The sequence below is a fragment of the Leptonotus elevatus genome, chromosome 1, assembly GCF_054856555.1.
Source record: "Leptonotus elevatus isolate MCC_2025b chromosome 1, RoL_Lele_1.0, whole genome shotgun sequence".
In the NCBI taxonomy this organism is placed as follows: domain Eukaryota; kingdom Metazoa; phylum Chordata; class Actinopteri; order Syngnathiformes; family Syngnathidae; genus Leptonotus; species Leptonotus elevatus.
Window position 1 is genome coordinate 39,071,658 of NC_141239.1, and position 20,681 is coordinate 39,092,338.

A 20,681-nucleotide genomic window follows, 5' to 3' on the forward strand; every position below is an offset into this window, starting at 1 on the left:
ACTCCACAGTCTCTTTGGTGAGGAGAGGGGCGGAGTTTTTCTTACCTCATTTGAAGTCATGTTTTCCAAACCAGATCGTGCACATACTCGCACGTGCACCATAAACGAGCCTGACACAGATGCTGCAGTTACACTTTGGTCCAGAGGTGGCAGTTGCGAGAGCAAGAAAGTGACAAATGCACAAAGATCCTTTAAGAAGACATTTTCTGACTTTAATTTTGGCTATTTTGGCTACATTTTATGTACATTTTCGGGATGTCTTCTTTTATTTTGGGGCATTTTATAGTTACTTTTGGAATGTTTTCTACCATTAACATTCAATTCTCTGACATTTTTGGCAATTTCATTGACATTTGATGGTAATTTTCTGCTTTTCCTCCTTTATGGTGACATTTTCAGGTAATTCTGAAAACTTTTTCATCTATCTTTCGTCTGTTTTACTGACAAGTTAAACATTTTGACTCGGACCATTTTTGAATATTTAATTATTCATTTAAAAAAAATCTAAATTATGAATACATTTAAATAATATTTTATCTAAAAATGAAAATATGTCAAAAAATATTAATTTCTACAATTATTTATTTATTTTATAGTTCCACGGGGAGCCAACGGAGAGGCATGAAAGAGCCACATGTTGCTCCAAAGTCACAGGTTGCACACACCTGCACTATAGAGCCCGTGTACCAGGTACTCATACCAGTGACACAGAGAGAATCATTGTGTTTGTCCTGAGCTCTTGCATGACCATCAAGCAGTGAAAAAGAAAGGCCTGAGGGCCAAACCAGTGACAGTAGCAAGCATTGAGGAGACTCACTGAACCATACTACACCTACCACGACTCCTCAATAGCCACTTTGATTGAACCGCTCCCCAACCTTTTCCCGCTATTATTCCTTTCAAAGTAGATCAACCCTGTTATCATGCAAATCTCGCGATACAAAGCATCTAGAAAGAGTCCGATGCACCACAAATGCAGCTGGTAGTGAGTCTGCATTTTTCTTTGTAAGCTTGAACCCAAGTCAGCAGCCATGGCCACATGCCACACAGACTGCATGGAGAGACCTTTACGCATATATTTTGGGATGATGGGAGCTTTTATTGGATCGCACCCGTGCTGGTTCCTCATCGCCCCGCTTGTTGTCTCGGCAGGTTTTGGGAGTGGGTTTTATTTTCTCGCAGAGAGGCTGTCCAACAACATTGAGGAGCAGTTCACTCCTGTTGCCGGCCAAGCCAAGTTGGACAGGAAATACATCCAGGAGACATTTCCAGGAAATTATTCCATGTTTTCGCCTTTGAGACTCAGCACAAACGGACACTATGCATCAGTCATTGCAACCAGTGACAGCAATATTCTGACAGTGGAGGCACTTCAGGACATCTTGGACCTGGACTTCAGAATTAGGAGAATTGCTGTGCACTTTGACAACCACTCTTTTGAATATATGGACGTTTGCGCTAAAGTGAGGGGATCCTGTAACTCTAACAGCATTCTGGAAATCATCAGATACAATGCTTCTAACATAGACAACGTCAACCTGACATATCCTTGGCATCACACCGGTTTGAGTGATGTTCCCTTGCATCCAAGTTTAGGTGGTGTACGTTTGAAAGTGCAGAGCTCACTAGTTGAAAGCGCAAACGCCATTCAGCTCCGTTATTATCTACAAGAGGATGACAAAAGAAAGATAGACATGTGGTTGGAAGCTTTCATCAACTTGCTCTCAAATGAACCATCCAGTCAGGTAAACAACATTAGGGACACCTGAAGAGGTTAATGAAAGCAATTGTACAGGAAGAGCTGCTAGATTTGGAATGTTACAAAGATAATAATGGCACTTTGTGGAAGCGACATTTTTGGTGCAACCTTAGCCTTTGAATTGTGCAGTTGTCCATGTATGTATCACTGTTTCACAAGAGCAGAACCTGATTAATATACTGTATATGTCTTCCCTTTAAAGCTGACATACTCCACCTCCATGTCCATGCAGTGGGAATTTGAGAAATCTTCATCGTCGGTGATCAGTTTATTCTCCATCACCTACGCCATTGCCAACACGTTTTGCGTTCTATCATGCTGGAGGTCATCAACACAACAACTACTTACAGAAACATGGAGCATATGAATTGACACATAAGTAAATGCTGTACACTAAAAAAGTCACATTTCTTTAAAATGCATGTTTTTTTATTTCATTAGGTTGGACAATGTCCGTACAAAGGTGTGGGTGGCTGTCTGCGGCGTGCTGACCCCAGGTCTTGCAGTCCTTAGTGGTTTCGGTATGCTACTGCTGCTGGGTCAACCTTTTGTCATAACAGTTGCCTCTGTTCCTTTTATGATAGTAGGTAAGTACAGTTGTGGAATTTAGGGCTTATCATGGACATACATTTTGCATTTATTGAAATTTAAATAAATTCCTGTTGTCTTTATGTCCCCTGTTGGTGATTGAGGCCAGCTGAGTTTGGTTTGTAACAATGTAATTACTTAGTATGGAAGACAGTATGTCTTTATTTGGACTCCAGAAAACATTAAGTGACTGCAACCATGAAAAGAAACACTTAAAGGGGATACAAGTGACATTACTGAGCATTGAGAAGGACTCACTGAGCCATTCGATACCTAATAGGGCACCAAATATGATTGCCTTCCTTTAAAGCATTGGGGACCATTTGCGGCCCACCATTAACTTTTCAGCAGCCCGTGACATGACCCCCCCCCCAAAAAAGCTAAAATTAGGGGGAGGAAGAGTGTGACGTGAGCGTGTCAAAAAAACCAAAAACAATAATAGGTGTTACTATTAATAAAAAAATTAAAAAATTGTATATGTTTCTAAATAATCAGATATACAAGTAAACTAATTATGACTTAAATAAAGTTTCTCTTCAAAACATTGATGAATAAAGATGATTATATTTTAGAAGGAAAAATAATTTCTTCCACTTTCTGCTCTGTGTCAAGATCCATTTTATGAAGATATCACATTAATGATCCACAAGTAACTGTTTTCAAAATGGTCAGCTTACTAGGGTTTGTTCTGATTGTGGAGATCGGATTCGGCTGCTGTTCAGTGCAGGGGTGGATCTAGTTTAGTCGGATATAGGGCTAACGGCCACCCCAAAATCTTAAAAATTCTTGAAATATTTGCCTTATATCAACTTGAACAGAAAGCTGTTATGCATTTATTAAATTAATTAGAAAATATAATATATAATTGCTTACTTGATTAGTTTTAGTGTGCTTAATACATTGAATTTTTAAAGTGGCTTGCGTCCTTTCATTTCTCAAACAGGCCCTCAAACGAAAAAGTTTGGACACCCTTCTTTAAAGGCTTAACACTGTACAATGAACAGTTTGTGGGTTGTAAAATGCAAAAGTCTTGAATTCCATGTGTCTTCTAAGGTGTTGGACTTGACGATATGTTCATCATGACTTCCTGCTGGCAGAGGACCCGCGTGGTGGACAGCGTTCCCGATCGGCTGGCTGACACCTACAGGGACTCTGCCATCTCCATCACCATCACCACCCTGACCGACGCTCTGGCTCTCTTCCTGGGCTACAGCTCACCCTTCGGCTCGGTCCGCTCATTCTGCCTCTATGCCGCAATTTCAATTTGCTTCTGCTACCTTTACAACCTTACGTTCCTCGGGGCTTGCATGGCTCTTAATGGACACCGGGAAGCGGGGAACAAACACTGGTTGACTTGTGCCAGAATCCCAGAGGACTTGCCATGCGCACCCTCGAAAAGCTACAGTGTCTGTTGTGCTGGAGGAGGCTACGATCGAATCACGCAAAAAGAGAAACCTGAGTTAATGAGTCTAATGTTTGAGCGTTTCTATGGGCCGTTTTTGACCCACAAATACATTAAAGCGTGTGTATTTGTTATTTATGCTTTTTATCTTGCTGTTAGCATCTATGGTTGCTGCATCTTAAAGGAAGGACTGGATATCAAGAATCTGGCTCTGGATGACTCTTACATTCGTAACTATTACAGCAATCAAGAGCGGTATTTTTCTGAATACTGCTACAATGTGATGGTTGCAGTGGAGCAGCCATTCCCATACTGGAATGAAGAGGAATGTAAGCGTTTGCTTGGATGCGTTTCCAACTTTGAAAACCTGGACTATGTAAATGGTACTTTTGGTTGGTTTCAGTCCTTTGTGCGGTATGCAAATGGCTTCAATCTTAGCACAGGATCTCAAGAGGCTTTCCAATCCAATCTATTTGATTTTTTACAACTAAAGAATGAATTCAGTCTTGATATTAACTGGACTTCAGACAAAGAGATTCAGGCATCGCGATTTTTCGTTCAGACGCTTAATAACAAAACGTCAGCAAATGAAATGACTGGACTCAGGCAAAAAGCAGAAGAGTGCCCAGTTGGACTTGTCGTGTACCACTCTTCTTTCATTTACTTGGACCAATACGCTGTTATTTTAGACAACACCATCCAAACCATCCTGGTAGCTATGTTGGTGATGCTGCTCATCTCATTCCTCCTGATCCCCAGTCCAGTATGTTCTGTATGGGTGGCGTTCACAATCTGCTCAGTCATTGTTGGCGTGACCGGCTTCATGTCTCTGTGGGGTGTAAATCTGGATTCTATTTCTCTGATCAACCTGGTCATGTGCATCGGTTTTTCTGTGGATTTCTCGGCACATGTTTCTTATGCATTTGTTTCCAGCCCCAAATGTGATGCCAATGAGAAAGCCAAGGATGCTTTGGCCCATTTAGGTTATCCAATCATGCAAGGAGCTTTGTCGACTATTTTAGGAGTGGTAGTGCTGTCTTTATCTGGTAGCTATCTGTTTAGAACATTCTTCAAAATTGTGTTCTTAGTGATTACTTTTGGTGTGCTTCATGGTTTGATGTTTATTCCGGTGTTTCTAACAATTTTATGGAACTGCAGGAATTGGAGTATGTGAGAGAATAAGCAACATACAGTATAAGCATTCATTTTCAGTATTTTGTGTTTTAACGTCAACAAAGAGTTTTCCTAATTCTGGGTTTAGTTTTATTGTCTCCACATCATTTCCATTACAGAAGTTTTGTCAATGAAAAGCAGCTTGCACATGGATGTTTAATGCGCTCACCACACAGATGGTTTATTCCATACATCTATTTACAATACTCCCATTAGATCCCACTATTACAGGGTATATACAATTATAAATGAGTAATAGGCCAAATTTACCATAAACTCAGAAGGGGGGAAAATAAAAATACAACTAAAATTGATATTTTAACCAGGTTGGTAAAAAGCTAAAAGTGGGCAGCAAAAGATTGTGGTAATAGGATTGGTTTCAATGTAGAATAGGAGTTATGGTTACATGAGTTTGGTAGCCAATGCACACACAAATTTAAAAAAAAATAAAAATAAACTGGAACATTTTGCCAAGTAGCAGTAAATACTGACTGCCTGACAAACAGATGTTGCTGTTTACCACTCAGCATTTCATGCCACATCTGGACACACATGTAAGTGTATGTTTGCAGTAAAAGACAAACCTTAAATACATTCCCCAAAAGGACACCTTATTGACCAATAACATTGAAACCGTAGTTGAGTGGTACACACAAGTTTTGCTAAGCAGTCATGAATGGATGGGAAAAAAAGCACACAAACACAAGTAGATAACAGACGTACAGTATGAGTGGATTGGCTCCAAATGATCACATCGAATGCACATGCAGCTGAACCTAAATCATTCTCAACCAATAATTTACAAGATAATCACAACCAACAGTTGCTTTTTTATGATTGTGGTGAATATTTACATTCATGTACCAACTGATATCCTGAGCAATATCTACATGTATTTAATTTATTGTGCCAGCGTGATGACTTGGTGTAATCTAGGAGGAGACATCCAGCAGATATATTTCACTACATTAATGCACAATTTTAAACTTCACCACACTTAGGCCTGTAAGTAAATGAGCATTTAAGCACTAAGATTTTCCTAACACACCGATTCACAGCTCTTTCCCACAAGCCCCGAGTCCTTAGAAAATCCCAATCCAACCCCACTTTGTTGCGTTACCCTGGCTGCCTTCATCTGGTCACCAGGGTCTTTCCCTCCAAGACCAGCTGGATCTCTTTGGCATCCAGCGTCTCGTACAAGAGCAGCGCATCAGCAAGGTTCTTGTGCTCTTTGGCATGAGACTTCAAGAGGGCTTTGGCTCGCTCGTAAGAATCCTGCTCAAAGGAAGGCAAAGGCCATTTAGACAAGGTAGCAGGACATTTGCTCATGTTTTAATCAGCTGTCTTAAACCAGTAATACAGACCCTCAGTAAAACTCTGACTTCATTTTCCACTGCTGCTTGAGTCTCTGGACTTTGTTCTTTCATGTTGGTGTATGTCATCACACCCAACTGTGATATAGATGAGGAGGAGACATTAAAAATACATGAATATATATCAAATAGTAATAAAACAATCTTAACTTTTTGGGCATCTTTTTCACATCACCTTTTCACACATTCCAAATCTTGTCACCATCATCTTGGCAATCTTAGTTGCACTGTCAAAGTCACTTGACGCTCCTAGAGAAGAAAATAAATAAAATAAGACAACTTTCTATATCACAACCTCAACATCTGTGTGATTCTTGCATTAATTAGTTTCATATTCTAACCTGTTGTGATGTACTCATGACCAAATGTGATCTCCTCTGCGACTCGCCCTCCCATGCTGACATCCATCTGAGCCAGCAATTGCGAGCGTGTCTCACTCCAGCGATCATTCTCTGGTAGCATTGACACCTACAAAGATGATGGCGTAGCATTTACTCTCTCATTTCCCCTCCCCTAACAGAGCATATGTGTTGAAGCGTATGACCATCTGGTTTACTTACATGTCCCAGAGTGGGGCCCCTTGGCATGATAGTGGCTTTGTTAATGGGCATGGCGTCTTTGGTGTAATAAGCCACAATAGCATGGCCGGATTCATGGTATGCTGTGATGGTCTTGTTCTTCGTGTCGATTTCAGCACTCCTCCTCTCGGGGCCTTGAAGGATAAAAAGTTAAAGAAATGAAGACAATTAATCAATAGTTTGAATGGCGAGAAATGTGACACACCATTGTCTTGTATTGTAAGAAGCTAAGTCATAGACCCCAATATTTGGACTCACCCATGAGGATTTTGTCCTTGGCAAACTCCAGCTCCTTCATGGTGACCATGTCTTTACCATCGACTGCTGCCTTCAGGGCAGCCTGGTTTACCAGATTTTCCAAGTCTGCGCCAGAGAATCCCACGGTGCCCCGTGCAATAATCTTGGCCTCAATGGCTGCAACACAACCAAATTGGTTATTTTACACAAACATTCCATGATAGCACCTGCATGCAGTAATACAAATATTTGCCGATGTTTATGCCACACCTCTATCCACTTTAATCTTTTTGAGGTACCAATTGAGAATCTCTGTTCGTCCTTTCACATCTGGTTTGGGGACGGTCACCTGCATGTCAAATCGTCCCGGGCGGATGAGGGCGCTGAAGAAAATCAGCAGGTTACAAATGGTTCCTTTCTGCTTGACCAGGGCAGCTGACATTTTTTGTGCGTGTACAGAATGTAAACATACTTATCTAAAGCCTCTGGGAAGTTGGTGGCTCCTATAATGATGACTCCTTCATTTGGTTTAAACCTACAACATAATTTAATATTCAATTACAATTAGGTAATTCTGGTGAATAATGCATGCAATTTTAATGCTCTGCATTTATTCCCACAAAAAAATCTTGATTGCATTCAACAGCATAGCATATGAGACAGCTCTAGCTTAACTCATTCAAACCCCAAAACGTGTACAAACGTTTTTTAATATTTGTCCTTTCCTCCCCAAAACGGGGTTACACGCTTTTATGTTTTTTTTTTTAATGCAAGAGCAACAGAAGGCTTTGATGCAGATTCTGACATGAAGAGGTGGCTTAAAGCAATGGTAGTTATTAAAACGGCCAGCAGGTGGCAGCAGAGTATAAGAGATCAGCCAGGGCCTAGGGATGGGTATCTTTCACATTTGAACCAGTACTGTTCCAATACTCTGTAACTGGGAATCAATACTGGTAGTCAAGGCACCAATTTTCGGTACTTTTGTTCACACTCTCTCTCTCCCTTTTATTTTTATTTTTTATGTAAAATTGTATTTATTCAGGTGGTAGAAATTCTGTAAAACAGCCAGGAGCGAAGGGGTTTGTTTCAGAAAAGGAGAGTGAATGAGTTAACGAGGTAACTGTAGCCAGTAATGCAAGTTACTGAGAAGAAGGATGTAAGATCAACACGATGAAGTAACTTCATAGTTGACTATTCAAATTAACATATTTAACTTACGTTGAAATTAATACATGATTAATTATGAATACATGAGCAATTACCCATCCATCTCAGCAAGCAGTTGATTGATGGTCTGTCGGGAATAAGGATGCATAGGCGACTCAATCCTTTTTCCACCCACACTGTCCAGTTCATCAATAAAGATAACGCAAGGAGTGTTAGCTTTAGCCTCTCCTGGACAAGACCAACAAGAACAGTCAGCCAGTGAGTGTGAATGACGACATGTCTTTCCAACCAATTAAAAGTAGAAGTTATTTGACAAATACTGATAGAGGACATACTGAAAAGATTCCTGATGCGGCTGGCTCCAACTCCAACAAACATCTCATCAAACTCTGACCCAGACGCATAGTAGAATGGAACATCTGCTTCTCCTGCCACCGCTCTTGCCAGTAAAGTCTTTCCGGTCCCTGGTGGGCCAACCAGAAGGACGCCTAAAATAGAAAAATTAAGAGAATAGAAAAGATCCCTAAGCACCTGATTCAACGATTTGATGTTGGACAGCTGATTTTGTCTGACCTTTTGGCAGTTTTCCCCCCAGGCATGTGAACTTATGGGGGTTCTTCAGAAACTCTACTACTTCCTGCAGCTCATTTTTTGCTTCCTCAACACCTTTGACATGCTCAAATGTCACATTTTTCATTTGGGCAGGATCCACTGAGGAGTCCAGGCCTGTTGTGGTTCGGAAGCGCACTGTGAAAAATGGTAAGTTCAAAATCACACTGCACCACACTCTTTCAGTTCACTTATTTTTGCAAAACTGTTATACTGTAACATTTCTTTTTTTATAGTGAAAGTCTAAAAGTGAGAAGGACTCTTCACCTGATATGAAGGGGATCTTTGAGATGCTGTAAAGTCCAATAAGAAGCACCACCAACAAGATGATCCGATTCCTTCTCACAGAGTCTAAATAGTTGGAAGCATAAATACATAAACTTTCAAATGTTTCTGCAACACTGGTTCAGGACAATTATTTTCCTGTGTCTTGTGTGACTAATACAAATAGACAAATACAATCCCATTCAACACAACAGGGGCGGGAGAAGCAAATCTCATTGTGTTATATGTGTCAGTTCTGTTCATACAGACCAACACCACCAAAAATGGCAGATCCTTGAAGGGGCAGTGTTAAAGAGGCTTCATTGGGACTGTAACAAAGTTACTGTGTTAAGTATGTATAATTAATTACGTATTTTTTTAGCAGAAACTGGACAAGTGAGGGAGCCTGTGTCATTAACCATGCAAGTGATTATTCTGTCCACAAAGGAAGTTAATGTAATTCATCAATGTTAATTTACCTTTTGTCAGCACTTGGGCTTTCAGAAAACCCTCAGCGAAGCCCCTCTTAAAAGCATCCTGCTGTCCATCAGGTATGTTCCCAATCTTTGTTAGACTGTCAAGACTTTCCACATCGGCCCCCTTGTCTCGGGTTAGGAAGCCCTATTAGAATTAGACATTTACAACAAAATAATACTAATTCACATTTACTGGATGTTACATACGGTGCAAGTTGACTTCACATGCAGGACTGCAACTAAAAATAAGGAGATAATATAGCCAATAGCAGGCATTTAAGTATAAGTGGGCTTGACATGACAACATTCAGAAAATGCTGTAATTCAGTGGTTCCTAACCAGTTCATTCACCGAACCCTTCTTTATTGAAAAAAAATATATATATATATATACATATTTTTTCAAAATCAAGACAGAGGTACAGAGTTTACTGGTGAACAAAATGAACAGAATCGGTCTCTCTTCACCTTGAATTCAGAAAGCATTGTGTTCTTATATTCCCCATCTCCACGCAGCTTATGGAAGTGTACTGTTCCTTTAGTTTTGCTCGATAGCTAGTTGTGCTGGACAAGAACTGCTCATCTTGATATTGCAAATCATGCAAATGAACACCGACTCCCATGACTACTCTATAGAGCACTTTTAAACAACCACCAATCTTTTCTTAAAAAGGAACCCAGACTGTAATGACAAGTTTGCACTATATTATTTATTTGGTTGTTACCAACATAACTATGAGATTTATTTTTCAAAAATAATTTACAGTTTAATACATTTTGTAGAAAATGTATTTGAACGTACGCCGCCATTGTTATTTACGTTGCAACACATTCAGTGCGTAGTGACGTAGAATGGCGGCTGGCTCTCTGCCGAGCAATGTGAAACGCGTATAAAGAAAGCAAGGTAAGCCTCGTAGCGTTCCTAAAGAAACAACATGCGATCAGGAGTCACCCTCCCCCACCACTTTGCTCTCGTCATTCACCAGACTCATTCAAGAGTTTTGATATTCCCTTTGTCTAATCTTTCTTTTGGTATGTTCCATGTTTATATAGCAATAGAGCACAATATTCTGTGGGCCTTGCAAGATCAGTCAAAATCCATCTGGTATTGAAGCAGGTTGCTCCAATGAAAATGGCTGGTATTCTATGAGTTAAGATGGAACCCAGGGGCAGCAGACGCAATGAAAACAGCAGAGGCCCCAGAATTGAACCCTATGGAACACCATACATGTGAATTCATATCGCACATACTGTATTAGTCAGACTACTTTTTCTGCTCGACAGTTTGTATGAGGGAATTACAATAATGAAGAAATCTCATGTCGTACCATCACAACAGTCACAAATCGACTACACCAAATTTCCTGCAGTACAAATAGGCCAACCTATAGTCAGGTTTCCATTCAATTGTTTCAATTTTTTAAGCAAATTTACTGAAAATGCGCAAAACGGACATGCGACTTATGCCTGTTTCCATCTGTTCTTCTTTCGCGAATATTGAGAGGGGATTGTATATACCATAGGTGTCAAACTCCGGTCCTGGAGGGCCGCAGTCCTGCAGGTTTTGCATGTTTTCGTTCTCCAACACAGCTGATATATGATTAGCTCATCAGCAAGCTCGGCATAAGCTTGATAACCATCTTGCTGATTGGAATCAGCTTGTGTTGGAAGAGGGAAATCTCCAAAACCTGCAGGACTGTAGCCCCCGAGGACCGGAGTTTGACACCTATGGTATATACAATCCCCTCTCAATATTCGCGAAAGAAGAACAGATGGAAACAGGCATAAGTCGCATGTCCGTTTTGCGCATTTTCAGTAAATTTGCTTAAGAAAGGAGTTTGACACCTATGGTATACACCATAGAGATGGGATTTACCAGTAATTTAAAAGAAGAAGAAAAACGGGAAGCGACTGCGCCGTGCGATGACGTCGTATGAGTTTTTCTTTTGTAATTCTTGATAAACTGTAGTGTTTCTTTGCGGTTTTCCATCTAATATAGCATTAATATTTGCTTCTTTAATTAATTCCAAAAAGATTTCTGTTTCGCCCCCCCAAACATATCTAACTTTATCGTCCTCCATTGCTTTGTGACTACAAACGTACGTGAGACGTAATATCCGGTCAAAACGTGCGACATGTATCCGGTCTTGTCAGCGCTTATTCGCAAAACTTGTTTCCATTGCCAAAATTCGCATTTCCCTTTTTTTGATACGCTTCAAAATCCACCCCCTCCAAGCGTAAAAACCTTTTGGGGGAATTTTGGGCCCTTTTTCGAATTTCTAGCGTTTCTATTCCGTTTTATTTAAGCATTTCTTGAAAATTTGAATAAAAACAGGTGGATGGAAGCCCCGCTAATGTAGCGTGATCACCTGTAGCCAATGATGGCCAAACGGGGCATACGATCATGAATCATGTGTGTCAGGTGTGTGTTTTGACCTCCGCCGAACCCCTGAGACTGATTCATCAAAACCCTATCTATCCAACACATGTTAAGAATTACTGCTCTAAGGGAAAAGACTGTTGTGTTGGAGAATAAATAAAACTTGAATTTTAAGCTCTTGCTGTAAAATGTAAGACATACTTCTAATGTACCAAAAACTAAATTAAAAAAATAAAATAATGACATCATTGTCAATTGTGCTATCAGTAAGATAATTTTAGTGCTGAAAATGTAAGCCTATCATTCATAAAAAGACAGATCTAAGAAGCATTTTACCTTCATGAAAGATGGAGGGAAACCTTCAGATTCCACTTGGCGTTCAAGGCCTGACTGCACTCTTTTGGTTTTGCTCTTTAATGTTTTAAAGCCTCTGTGTTGGATCCACACTTTTGAGGAAAAAAACAAAAACAAACAAACAAACAAACAAAAACGTCACTTATAGCTTAACGTGCCTTTCTTGTGCAACATCTTAATAAGCATATGAGTAAATGTGTGTCACCTGAAGAGTGTTGCAGCTCTGTGCAGATTGATTGAAGAGGAGAGGGCCTCTGCCTGGAATAAACTGGGGCTGACATTAGAAGATGAGAAAACCCTAGCAAGGACAAGTGCTAATTAGCAACATCCATTTTTTACTTGAACACTGTGTTTCTGTGACCTTAAATGGGCTTAGATTAAAATGTCTATGTGCATTTAGTAGAACAGACCCAGTATTGAATGAGTTCTTGCAAAACAGATAATCTGCCATACTGTATTCTAATTCATAAGTATTTTTGCCTCTTCTTTAACCATTACAGTACAATAAAGTAGAATTCAGCATACTGTATTTGAGAAACAAAAATATAATTACAGTACATAATTCTCTTATAAAGAGGAACAAAGTGAACAGTTGTAGGTCTAGTCAGTAAACGCTACCAAAACTCACCATGCTTGTTTAGAAAAAAAGAGTGTGTGGAAAGGTGGGACGTTCGCCAGATTGCCCGTGTACCCGCTATCGGGGCTGGGGTTTCCTGTAAATTCAAACGTGGTAACAGCCTAATCGCCAACTCATTCAGCTGTTGTGTTCCCATGTCTGACAGGCCAAGATCCCGGAGGTTCCACTGGGGCTGACAATACACAAAACTTTAATTATAAATGTCATGCTTACCAGTATTGCCTGTAGTACCAGTGTCAGGTAAAAGCGAGTGATTACCTCTGGGTAATGTAGTTCTGATTGAGAGGCATGCTCATTGGGTACTCTTGATTTGCGGATGGTGCTGCTGCTTACTACTGAGCTTTTCAGAGAGTGGACGACATTGAGGAGGTGGCTGAGGGGAATCGTCACCTGCCATTAAAAAAAAAACAATAGACCATTAATGAAAAGAGAACAATTGCTTAGTTCTCCACAAAAGTGGTTGTTCTTTTAGATACTGTTTTCAATGTTTTTCAAGCTATTTGAACATTTAATATCTTCAGGTAAATGTTCAATATAACAGAAGTAGAAGTAGAACAACTTTGTTCAACTGTAGCAACGAAATTCTGAACATTTTCAAAATTATCATGAGAAAAGTACAGGTGAACGCTTGCGACCTTGAACGAACCCTGACGTGGAATCAACATTTGCTAGCATCTCAAATGTTCGCCCCTCAGTGGGATAAAGTGCTTTAACCAATGCTATTGATTTATGCTCGAACTGCTTCGCATTGTCAAATGTGCGTGCGCAGTTTTGCCTTCATAGCCCCTCATCGGGCTCTTCTCACGAGACCGCACAATGATCACGAACGGCACGTAACCCAGTACATCTCAGGCGCCATATTCTTATAATGTAAATAATGTGTTTTAAATTAAAACAATACTAAAAGCAGATCCGTAGTACAAATACTGGAAGCTATGGTTAAGGTTAGCTAGCTAACAGGCACAACTTCTAAGGGTAACAAAAAGAACACGCTGCTATTATTAGTTTGACAAACCTCTAATGTCTTCTTACCTGAGGTTGAACAGCCGTTGACAAAGAAAGCATTTTGAGCCAACGGCGACCGTGAACGCATACAAATGATTTCTTTTTACACGTATTTGTGCCTACCACTTTAACTTTTGCAAGCGCGACAGCTAGCATAAAGATCAGGATGTGACGTCAATTGCTAGTTTTGTAACCCGGATAGACCCGCCCACCCGTTTTGTAACGTACGTTTGTTTCCACCACCCCTATCCTCTCAATTGAGTTCATCCAATATGATCTTTTAGTGCTTTTATGTATGACTACACACGTGACGTGTACTGCCACTTGTAGATTATAATCCATATATTTTACACAACAAACAAAAAAGCAAAGTACACTACAGTTAAACTGAACAGTCAATAACTTGGAGTGTACACAAAAAATACATTATGCATCAATGGGTTCATCAATTTTCAATACTGACTGAAACTGACAACCAGTTACTCACATACACCTATAGCCCAAGTCTAAAATTAACCCAACATGTTTTTAGACTGTGGAAGGACGCCAGAGAGAGCGCATGCAAACACAGGCAGTACATTCAAACACCATACTCAAAAGCCTCAGGCTTGAGTGCAGATTCAAATCCACCTGTTCTTGGATGTTGTTGTATAACAGCAAAAAAAAAAGGAGACATTTTCCAACAGTATCGTTTTATTAGTGTAATGCTCACACTTTTATTACAGCCAATGAAAATGGTCTCTGCCACAGTCATGACAACAAACTCAAACTGGCAACAACAGCCTCCAAATTCATCATATAAATCATAAGTGGAAGACAATATGGTGCATCTACACTTGTAGACTTGTTACGATGCAACTGATATTAAAATAAGATACAGTATATAATATTAAAAGTAGATTGTCTTTACTTTCTTCCATTGAGTATAATAACCATTGTAAAACATACAGTATACAGTAGTAGTTTGCAAATATGTCAGTGTATGGTTTTTTTGTGAGAGAGAGAGAGAATTGAAAGAACAACAAAATAAAATAAAAAAACAGTGATCCTTTAGGACAAAAAAAAAATCCTCTGAGTAGGTTTTTCCCAGTCCCACAGTTATGCAATAGAATGTGCTGTTATGCTGAAATTGACAGGTGAATTGTCAAGCACTTACAACATTTTCAAATCTTGACATTTACTTCATGTTCATTTCTAGTCAAAGTTCCTCCATCTGTCATCGAAACAGGAGTGCAGCTATCATGACGTTTACACACAAGGATTAATTCAAGTTATTTTCCTGGAAAAGAAAACACACTTTTATAACACTGTGAAGTAAAAACAAAAGACCAAGACATATTATATTGAAATCAGTATCTTGCTTACTGTCTTTTTCGTCGTGAATAAAGCTGGACCAGACCATATGCAAGTGCAGGCCAAAGTATTGTCATCGCCATGGTAATTGGAGAATGGTCAAATGGCCACCAAGATGGTGTCAAAAACTGTAGAGAAGCGCAAAACATACTATAATGTGGTTCCAGTGATAACAATAACTGTCAATCTTTATTTGAACACTTTGAAGGAAATACTGGATGTTAATACCTTTTGTGCTACAGGTAGAGCGTCTGCACACTTTGATAATGATGATTTTGACTTGAAATGGGAAATTACAGAAACATACTGGTTAAATAAAACAAACAATTGGTAGTGTTGTGAAAGTTCGCTTTCTACGCAAACTAGTTCAAAGTTTAGTTCAGAAACTTTAAAATCATCTAGTTCAGTTGTTAGTTCATAATTCAAAAGTTTACGGTTCCAAAAATGAACAGGTTGATAGTTGTTGGGTTTTTTTTATTTGAGGAAATTTTTTGCTTGAATAGTCTTTTTTTTTTTTTATGAGTAATTAAAACAAAAACAGGATTGTCATTTTTAATGTGCAGGGTGATACTAGGTAGGAACTGAGTCGTCACAAACTCAACTAAACCCCATTCTTGTCTTCAGGCCACCGTAAAATGAACGTTCATGAACTTGTTCATGTACAATACTGCCAATTGGACACACATGAGACCATACATAAAAATTGTGTAAAAAATTCAAGATAATGCTAATTTTTGATTGGCACTGTGCAGAAGTACAGTATGTTGCTATGTTAAGGTCTACGCCACTGCAAATTACAACCACAGAATAGTGTCAATTATAACCCCTCTAATAATAAATAGAGCCTTAAAAAATACATTTTAATAATGATCATCATCCATAATGGGTTTTTAGAGTATGTTGTGTCTGGTGACACCATATTTAGTGTAGTATACACTATAGAGGGGTTATACTGTGATGACATAAACAATAAATTAGTTAAATAAACTAAACCATAATGAGTTATCAAGGTTAACCCTTACAACAAGGCAGTTTTGTGAATGGTTTGTCATTTACTTTGTAGAGCAGCATAGTCTAAAGCACACTTTTTATTTTGTTTTTTTTGAAAGACCCAGAGCTTTACCTGTGCTACAGTGAGCCCCTCCAAAGTGTGCAACCGATGTAGCACATCGGCCATGTCTTTCTGCAACCTCAAAAGGGCTGCAACTATTTGCTCATTGACGTTCCCCCAAGAAGCAGTGCTGGGGCGTGTGCACTGTGATGTACTGTCACAGGTACGCAAACACAGTTGAGAACTGCAAGGAGTCTTTGGAGACTCTGAAAGATAAGACAGAAAGTGCAGGCTTGCTATGACAACCTTTAAAAATACTGTAATTAGCTGTAGAATGGGTTATACTTATTGTTCTATATTTACCTCTTACAAACTTGTGAGGCTCTTTATGGTAAGAATTAACTCGGAGTGAACAGCCTTCTGCTTTAAGGGTGGAGGAGCTCTCTAACCAAAGATCATGCTCCTTCCCCAAAGCAGATGTTGATCCACCTGACTGGGTGTGTGATATAGACAGAATCTTGTTGGAGAAACATGACATTATGTTTAGTCAACTCAAGAGGGGGAAAATGCAGCTGAAATGAAATATTGCACATAAATACAAATTGAACATTAAGACAATCTAACCTAACACAATTTACATGCATTCATCCATTCTCCTGTACGGCTTATCCTTGCTAAATAAAACAGTACGAAAGTTAAATCAATACAAACAAATAAGACACTAAAACAAGGGCAGAATCTCAAGCTGTGTGAAAAAACACGGAATTTAAAAAGCAGGTTTTAAGGCAGGTTGTCTCCCAACAGCTGATGAGAAGATTAAAACTATTCAGATTGTGTGGACATCTCAGTTCATCTAAGACACCGAATTTAATTTAATGATCATTATAGGTTACAATTAGCTATGATTCTTGTAATGCTGTGAATCAAGCTTGAGAAAGATCACTCTGTGCCATTAGCTACGAACAAACTGTTTCACAGCTTCAGGAAACCTTCTCAACTCATTTTCAAAACAAAAATTATGGAACGTAACCCTTAAATGTGGAACAAACCTTCTCCATGGCTGGATGATCCATTGGATCACAGAATTCCTCATTATCAGAGTCTGCCAAATGGAAGTTCTTCTCAGCAACATCATTGTGATCTAAAACAAAAATATACTGCACTATAGCATGTTCTTTGAATCTGAATAATAGTAGTAAATCTGAAACTGTAAAAACAACACAATAATTAAAGTAAGCAACAAAGATTAGCAGAGGGCAGAATATGCCACAACTTAGGCCTGATGGTCATAAATATAGTTTACTTTCACCAAATTGTTGCATACGTGCAAATGAAAATGCCCTCGGTCTACCGGAACACCCTGTATTGCTCAGCCAAATTCCTAAACACTGTAAACTAGACTTTCCTCTGCACGAAAACAAAGACGCTCCAGTTTTTACGCCGAGCGCACGTGCGCTGTCTATGAAAATAGAGCCCACTGCAAAATGGAACAACAGGATGAAGATAATTGAAAACATAGTCTTATCTTTAATGCATACTGTTACCGAGCAAGTGTCCATTATAGTCCATGTAGATGGGGCTGCATGTGTTGTGCTCTTTTGAGTAGACCAGCTCCTCTTCCTCCACCTCACTATTGAGGGAGCTGTGGGTCCCAATGGCCGAGGAGGACATGCTAGGTTCCACGCTGCTGCTGGACCACCTGGTGTAACACCTCCACCCTGCGTCCTGTGGCGTGTGCAGCCTCGGCGCAGGGCTCAACTCTGTCACAAGAGTGGAAAGGAAAGATAGAAATCATCTCAACACATGGAACACATTTTGGTAATGCTGATATCAACTACAATACCAGTAATACCTTGTTTTCCATCTGACTTGTCTTCGTCTATATTGTCTTCACTCATTACATCTTTTCTCAGATATTCTCCACCTTCCTCACATTGAACTGCCTCCTCTCCATTAAAACTCAGGCCACTTTCTTCTTCTTCAAAGTTTTGTATATCATCCCACAGATCTCCATAGCCTGTAACGGGACACAGAAAAGATCAGTCATCAAATTTGTTGTTTTGTTGCACATAAATATCATTGTCAACGTCAGCCAAAATATTGACTTAATGGAACAAATTATTTCTACTAATTCTCCTTACAATATATTTGAACATAGCAACATAAACAAAGACCAACAAGTGCAATACACAACAGTGTAAAATTACAAATCACACATGATTGTTCACTTTGAGCACTAGTTGATTATTTACTAGACATATAGACATTAACCTGATACTTAAAATACTTGCCTTCCATTGCGGGTTTCATTGGACTGACCAATTCTATAGATAAAAGAAAGAAAGTGCACAGAATATGAAGTTAAAACAATTAAAAGAAGTATTTGCATCCCTCTGGCTCCTGATTAATGTATACACCTGCTTGCTTTGCAAAAGGTCTTGTGAAAGTTCTGCTGTCCACCTCGTTCTCCTCACCCCCATCATCATCTTCTTCTTCTTCCATGTAGAAGTTGCCAAGCTGCTGCACCAAGTCAGAAACTTCATTTGAGACGGGCATGGTCTCCAAAATCTGGCATGGTACAGTTGTAATAATTTTAGTTAGCGATAGTTACTGTAGAGCACATGTGAATAATAAACATTGTTTAATAAATGTATTAGACCTGCCACCAACTTTTTTTCAGTGAGCTCTCAACCATCTTGACCAGTAATGAGGATTTTTTAACTGAATTCGCTCATCAATTAAGCATAACATTCAACAAGTATAAGATTAGTTTCTGCTTAAAAATATAAGACAGTTACTATAATTGTACATCTTAAGCAAGTTTTCAGTTTTTCGTTTTGTTTTTGTTTGTAGAATAATACATAAATAAAAACACGTAACATGAAAATCCATAACTAAATGTAAAGGTAAAAGTAATTAAAATGATTACAGACAAGGGAAAAAAAATGATATACCTACAAACCTCTCAACTAAACATAAAATTATTATATAATAGGTACATGTAACACAATCCGTAATTAATTGCTGTTGTTGTAAGTCAGTTACACATGACAGATATTTTTGCTAGATATAAACTGAAATTTAAAGTAGGGTATAAACATAAATACACATTTGGCAATTTGGTTCCAAATTAATTTATTAACATGAAAAAGTAAAGAAAAAGTTTACCAGCTGGATGTTTTCAACATAATTCTTCATTGCTTCTTCCTTTGTCATGTTTCCTAAAGAGCTCCATGCATCCCTGGCCAAAACAAAAAAAACCAAAAAAAAACTGAAATTAAAAATTAATAAATGTGAATGTAAATTTAAAATCAATAAAGTTGTGTCCCATCCAGCTGAGAGTTGTACCTATGATATGTTTACCATTTGTTTTTTTCATGCGACTCCCAGAAACCAGTTGGTCTGGTGAAGTTGCAAGGCCCCATGGTGGCTTGCTTGTAGTAACTATAAAACATCAGCATCATGTCATCTGACAGCTGGAAATGACCTAAGGGAGATACAGTAAATGTAACATGGACATTGTGAACATGCACAGGTAAAATCGTCAATTGCAATACATGTGAGCTTCTGGGGGTGTTATTAGACTTGACTGTTCAGTTAATCAGCTTGATGAACAGAAGGTGAGCCTAAAACTCTGCATGTAGGTCAGCTTGAGCCACACACTGTTACTGTTTACAGGTAACATACTAACGACAATAACATATCATTATGTGTTTTACATATGCATCTAATTAAAAAACAAACGTTAACGCCATTATGTCAATTATTTCCCATAATGTATAGAAAAGTCAACCTTCTTTCGGTAAGCTCCAGATCACTTTAACAGCAGCAGCAAATTTAGCCTGCAGGGTGTGTTGGTCCTCCTCCTGCGCCATGGTGACCACCAACGCGAGTCCTCACCTTTCAACAAAAACATGATGGAGAAAATGTCAAAAACTAACTCCAAGGTAAATGACGGTGCCATTCATATGTCAATAAATATAGTCCTAAATAGAATCCTAATCAATACGTCCTATTTTATACCCGTTGTATTGATAATTAAAAAGCACGTTAAAAATATATGTGACTTGCTTTTAACTCACCACAAAATGTCCTCCTTTACATGGAAAATCTGCAAAATGCAGATTGTTGTGATAAAATAATGTTGTGATGTTATAAATCAATCTCGACTCGGAAGATTCCAAATGAGCAGAAGAGACGGTGACATCAATTCGGGAAATGTAGTTCTTTAAGAAGATTAACTCTCGGCCAGTTCCGCAATTCCCATAATGCTTTG

The 20,681-nt window shown here is 39.0% G+C and overlaps 3 protein-coding genes across 6 annotated transcripts; 1 reads left to right on the forward strand and 2 right to left on the reverse strand.

Annotated features, from left to right (window-relative positions):
• The first annotated feature begins 1,031 nt into the window (after nt 1-1,031).
• On the forward strand, nt 1,032-5,193 carry ptchd3b (patched domain containing 3b). The gene is made up of 4 exons (XM_086098276.1): nt 1,032-1,745; nt 1,962-2,083; nt 2,201-2,346; nt 3,401-5,193. The coding sequence occupies exons 1-4, from the start codon at nt 1,032-1,034 to the stop codon at nt 4,921-4,923; spliced, it is 2,505 nt and encodes an 834-aa protein (XP_085954402.1). The 3' UTR covers nt 4,924-5,193.
• On the reverse strand, nt 5,074-14,178 carry LOC147182010 (ATP-dependent zinc metalloprotease YME1L1-like). The gene is made up of 18 exons (XM_086098289.1): nt 14,029-14,178; nt 13,255-13,386; nt 12,988-13,168; nt 12,565-12,657; nt 12,342-12,451; nt 9,630-9,771; nt 9,154-9,237; nt 8,851-9,024; nt 8,613-8,765; nt 8,373-8,505; nt 7,583-7,645; nt 7,381-7,493; nt 7,132-7,287; nt 6,856-7,007; nt 6,637-6,763; nt 6,471-6,544; nt 6,287-6,373; nt 5,074-6,197 (listed from the first exon to the last, which is right to left on the reverse strand). The coding sequence occupies exons 1-18, from the start codon at nt 14,155-14,157 to the stop codon at nt 6,054-6,056; spliced, it is 2,247 nt and encodes a 748-aa protein (XP_085954415.1). The 5' UTR covers nt 14,158-14,178; the 3' UTR covers nt 5,074-6,053.
• A 504-nt stretch (nt 14,179-14,682) lies between these two features.
• On the reverse strand, nt 14,683-20,624 carry LOC147182011 (acyl-CoA-binding domain-containing protein 5-B-like). 4 transcript variants are annotated; one of them, XM_086098344.1, is made up of 14 exons: nt 20,488-20,624; nt 20,199-20,305; nt 19,769-19,892; nt 19,574-19,646; nt 18,823-18,973; nt 18,697-18,729; nt 18,258-18,422; nt 17,950-18,165; nt 17,455-17,546; nt 16,769-16,898; nt 16,478-16,671; nt 15,583-15,633; nt 15,367-15,482; nt 14,683-15,280 (listed from the first exon to the last, which is right to left on the reverse strand). In XM_086098344.1, the coding sequence occupies exons 2-14, from the start codon at nt 20,278-20,280 to the stop codon at nt 15,268-15,270; spliced, it is 1,440 nt and encodes a 479-aa protein (XP_085954470.1). In that variant the 5' UTR covers nt 20,281-20,305; nt 20,488-20,624; the 3' UTR covers nt 14,683-15,267. The 4 variants fall into 4 exon arrangements, with proteins under 4 accessions (XP_085954470.1, XP_085954460.1, XP_085954479.1 ...); XM_086098334.1 differs by having other exon boundaries at nt 16,769-16,922; XM_086098353.1 differs by lacking the exon at nt 15,583-15,633 and having other exon boundaries at nt 16,769-16,922.
• Between the last annotated feature and the right edge of the window lie 57 nt (nt 20,625-20,681).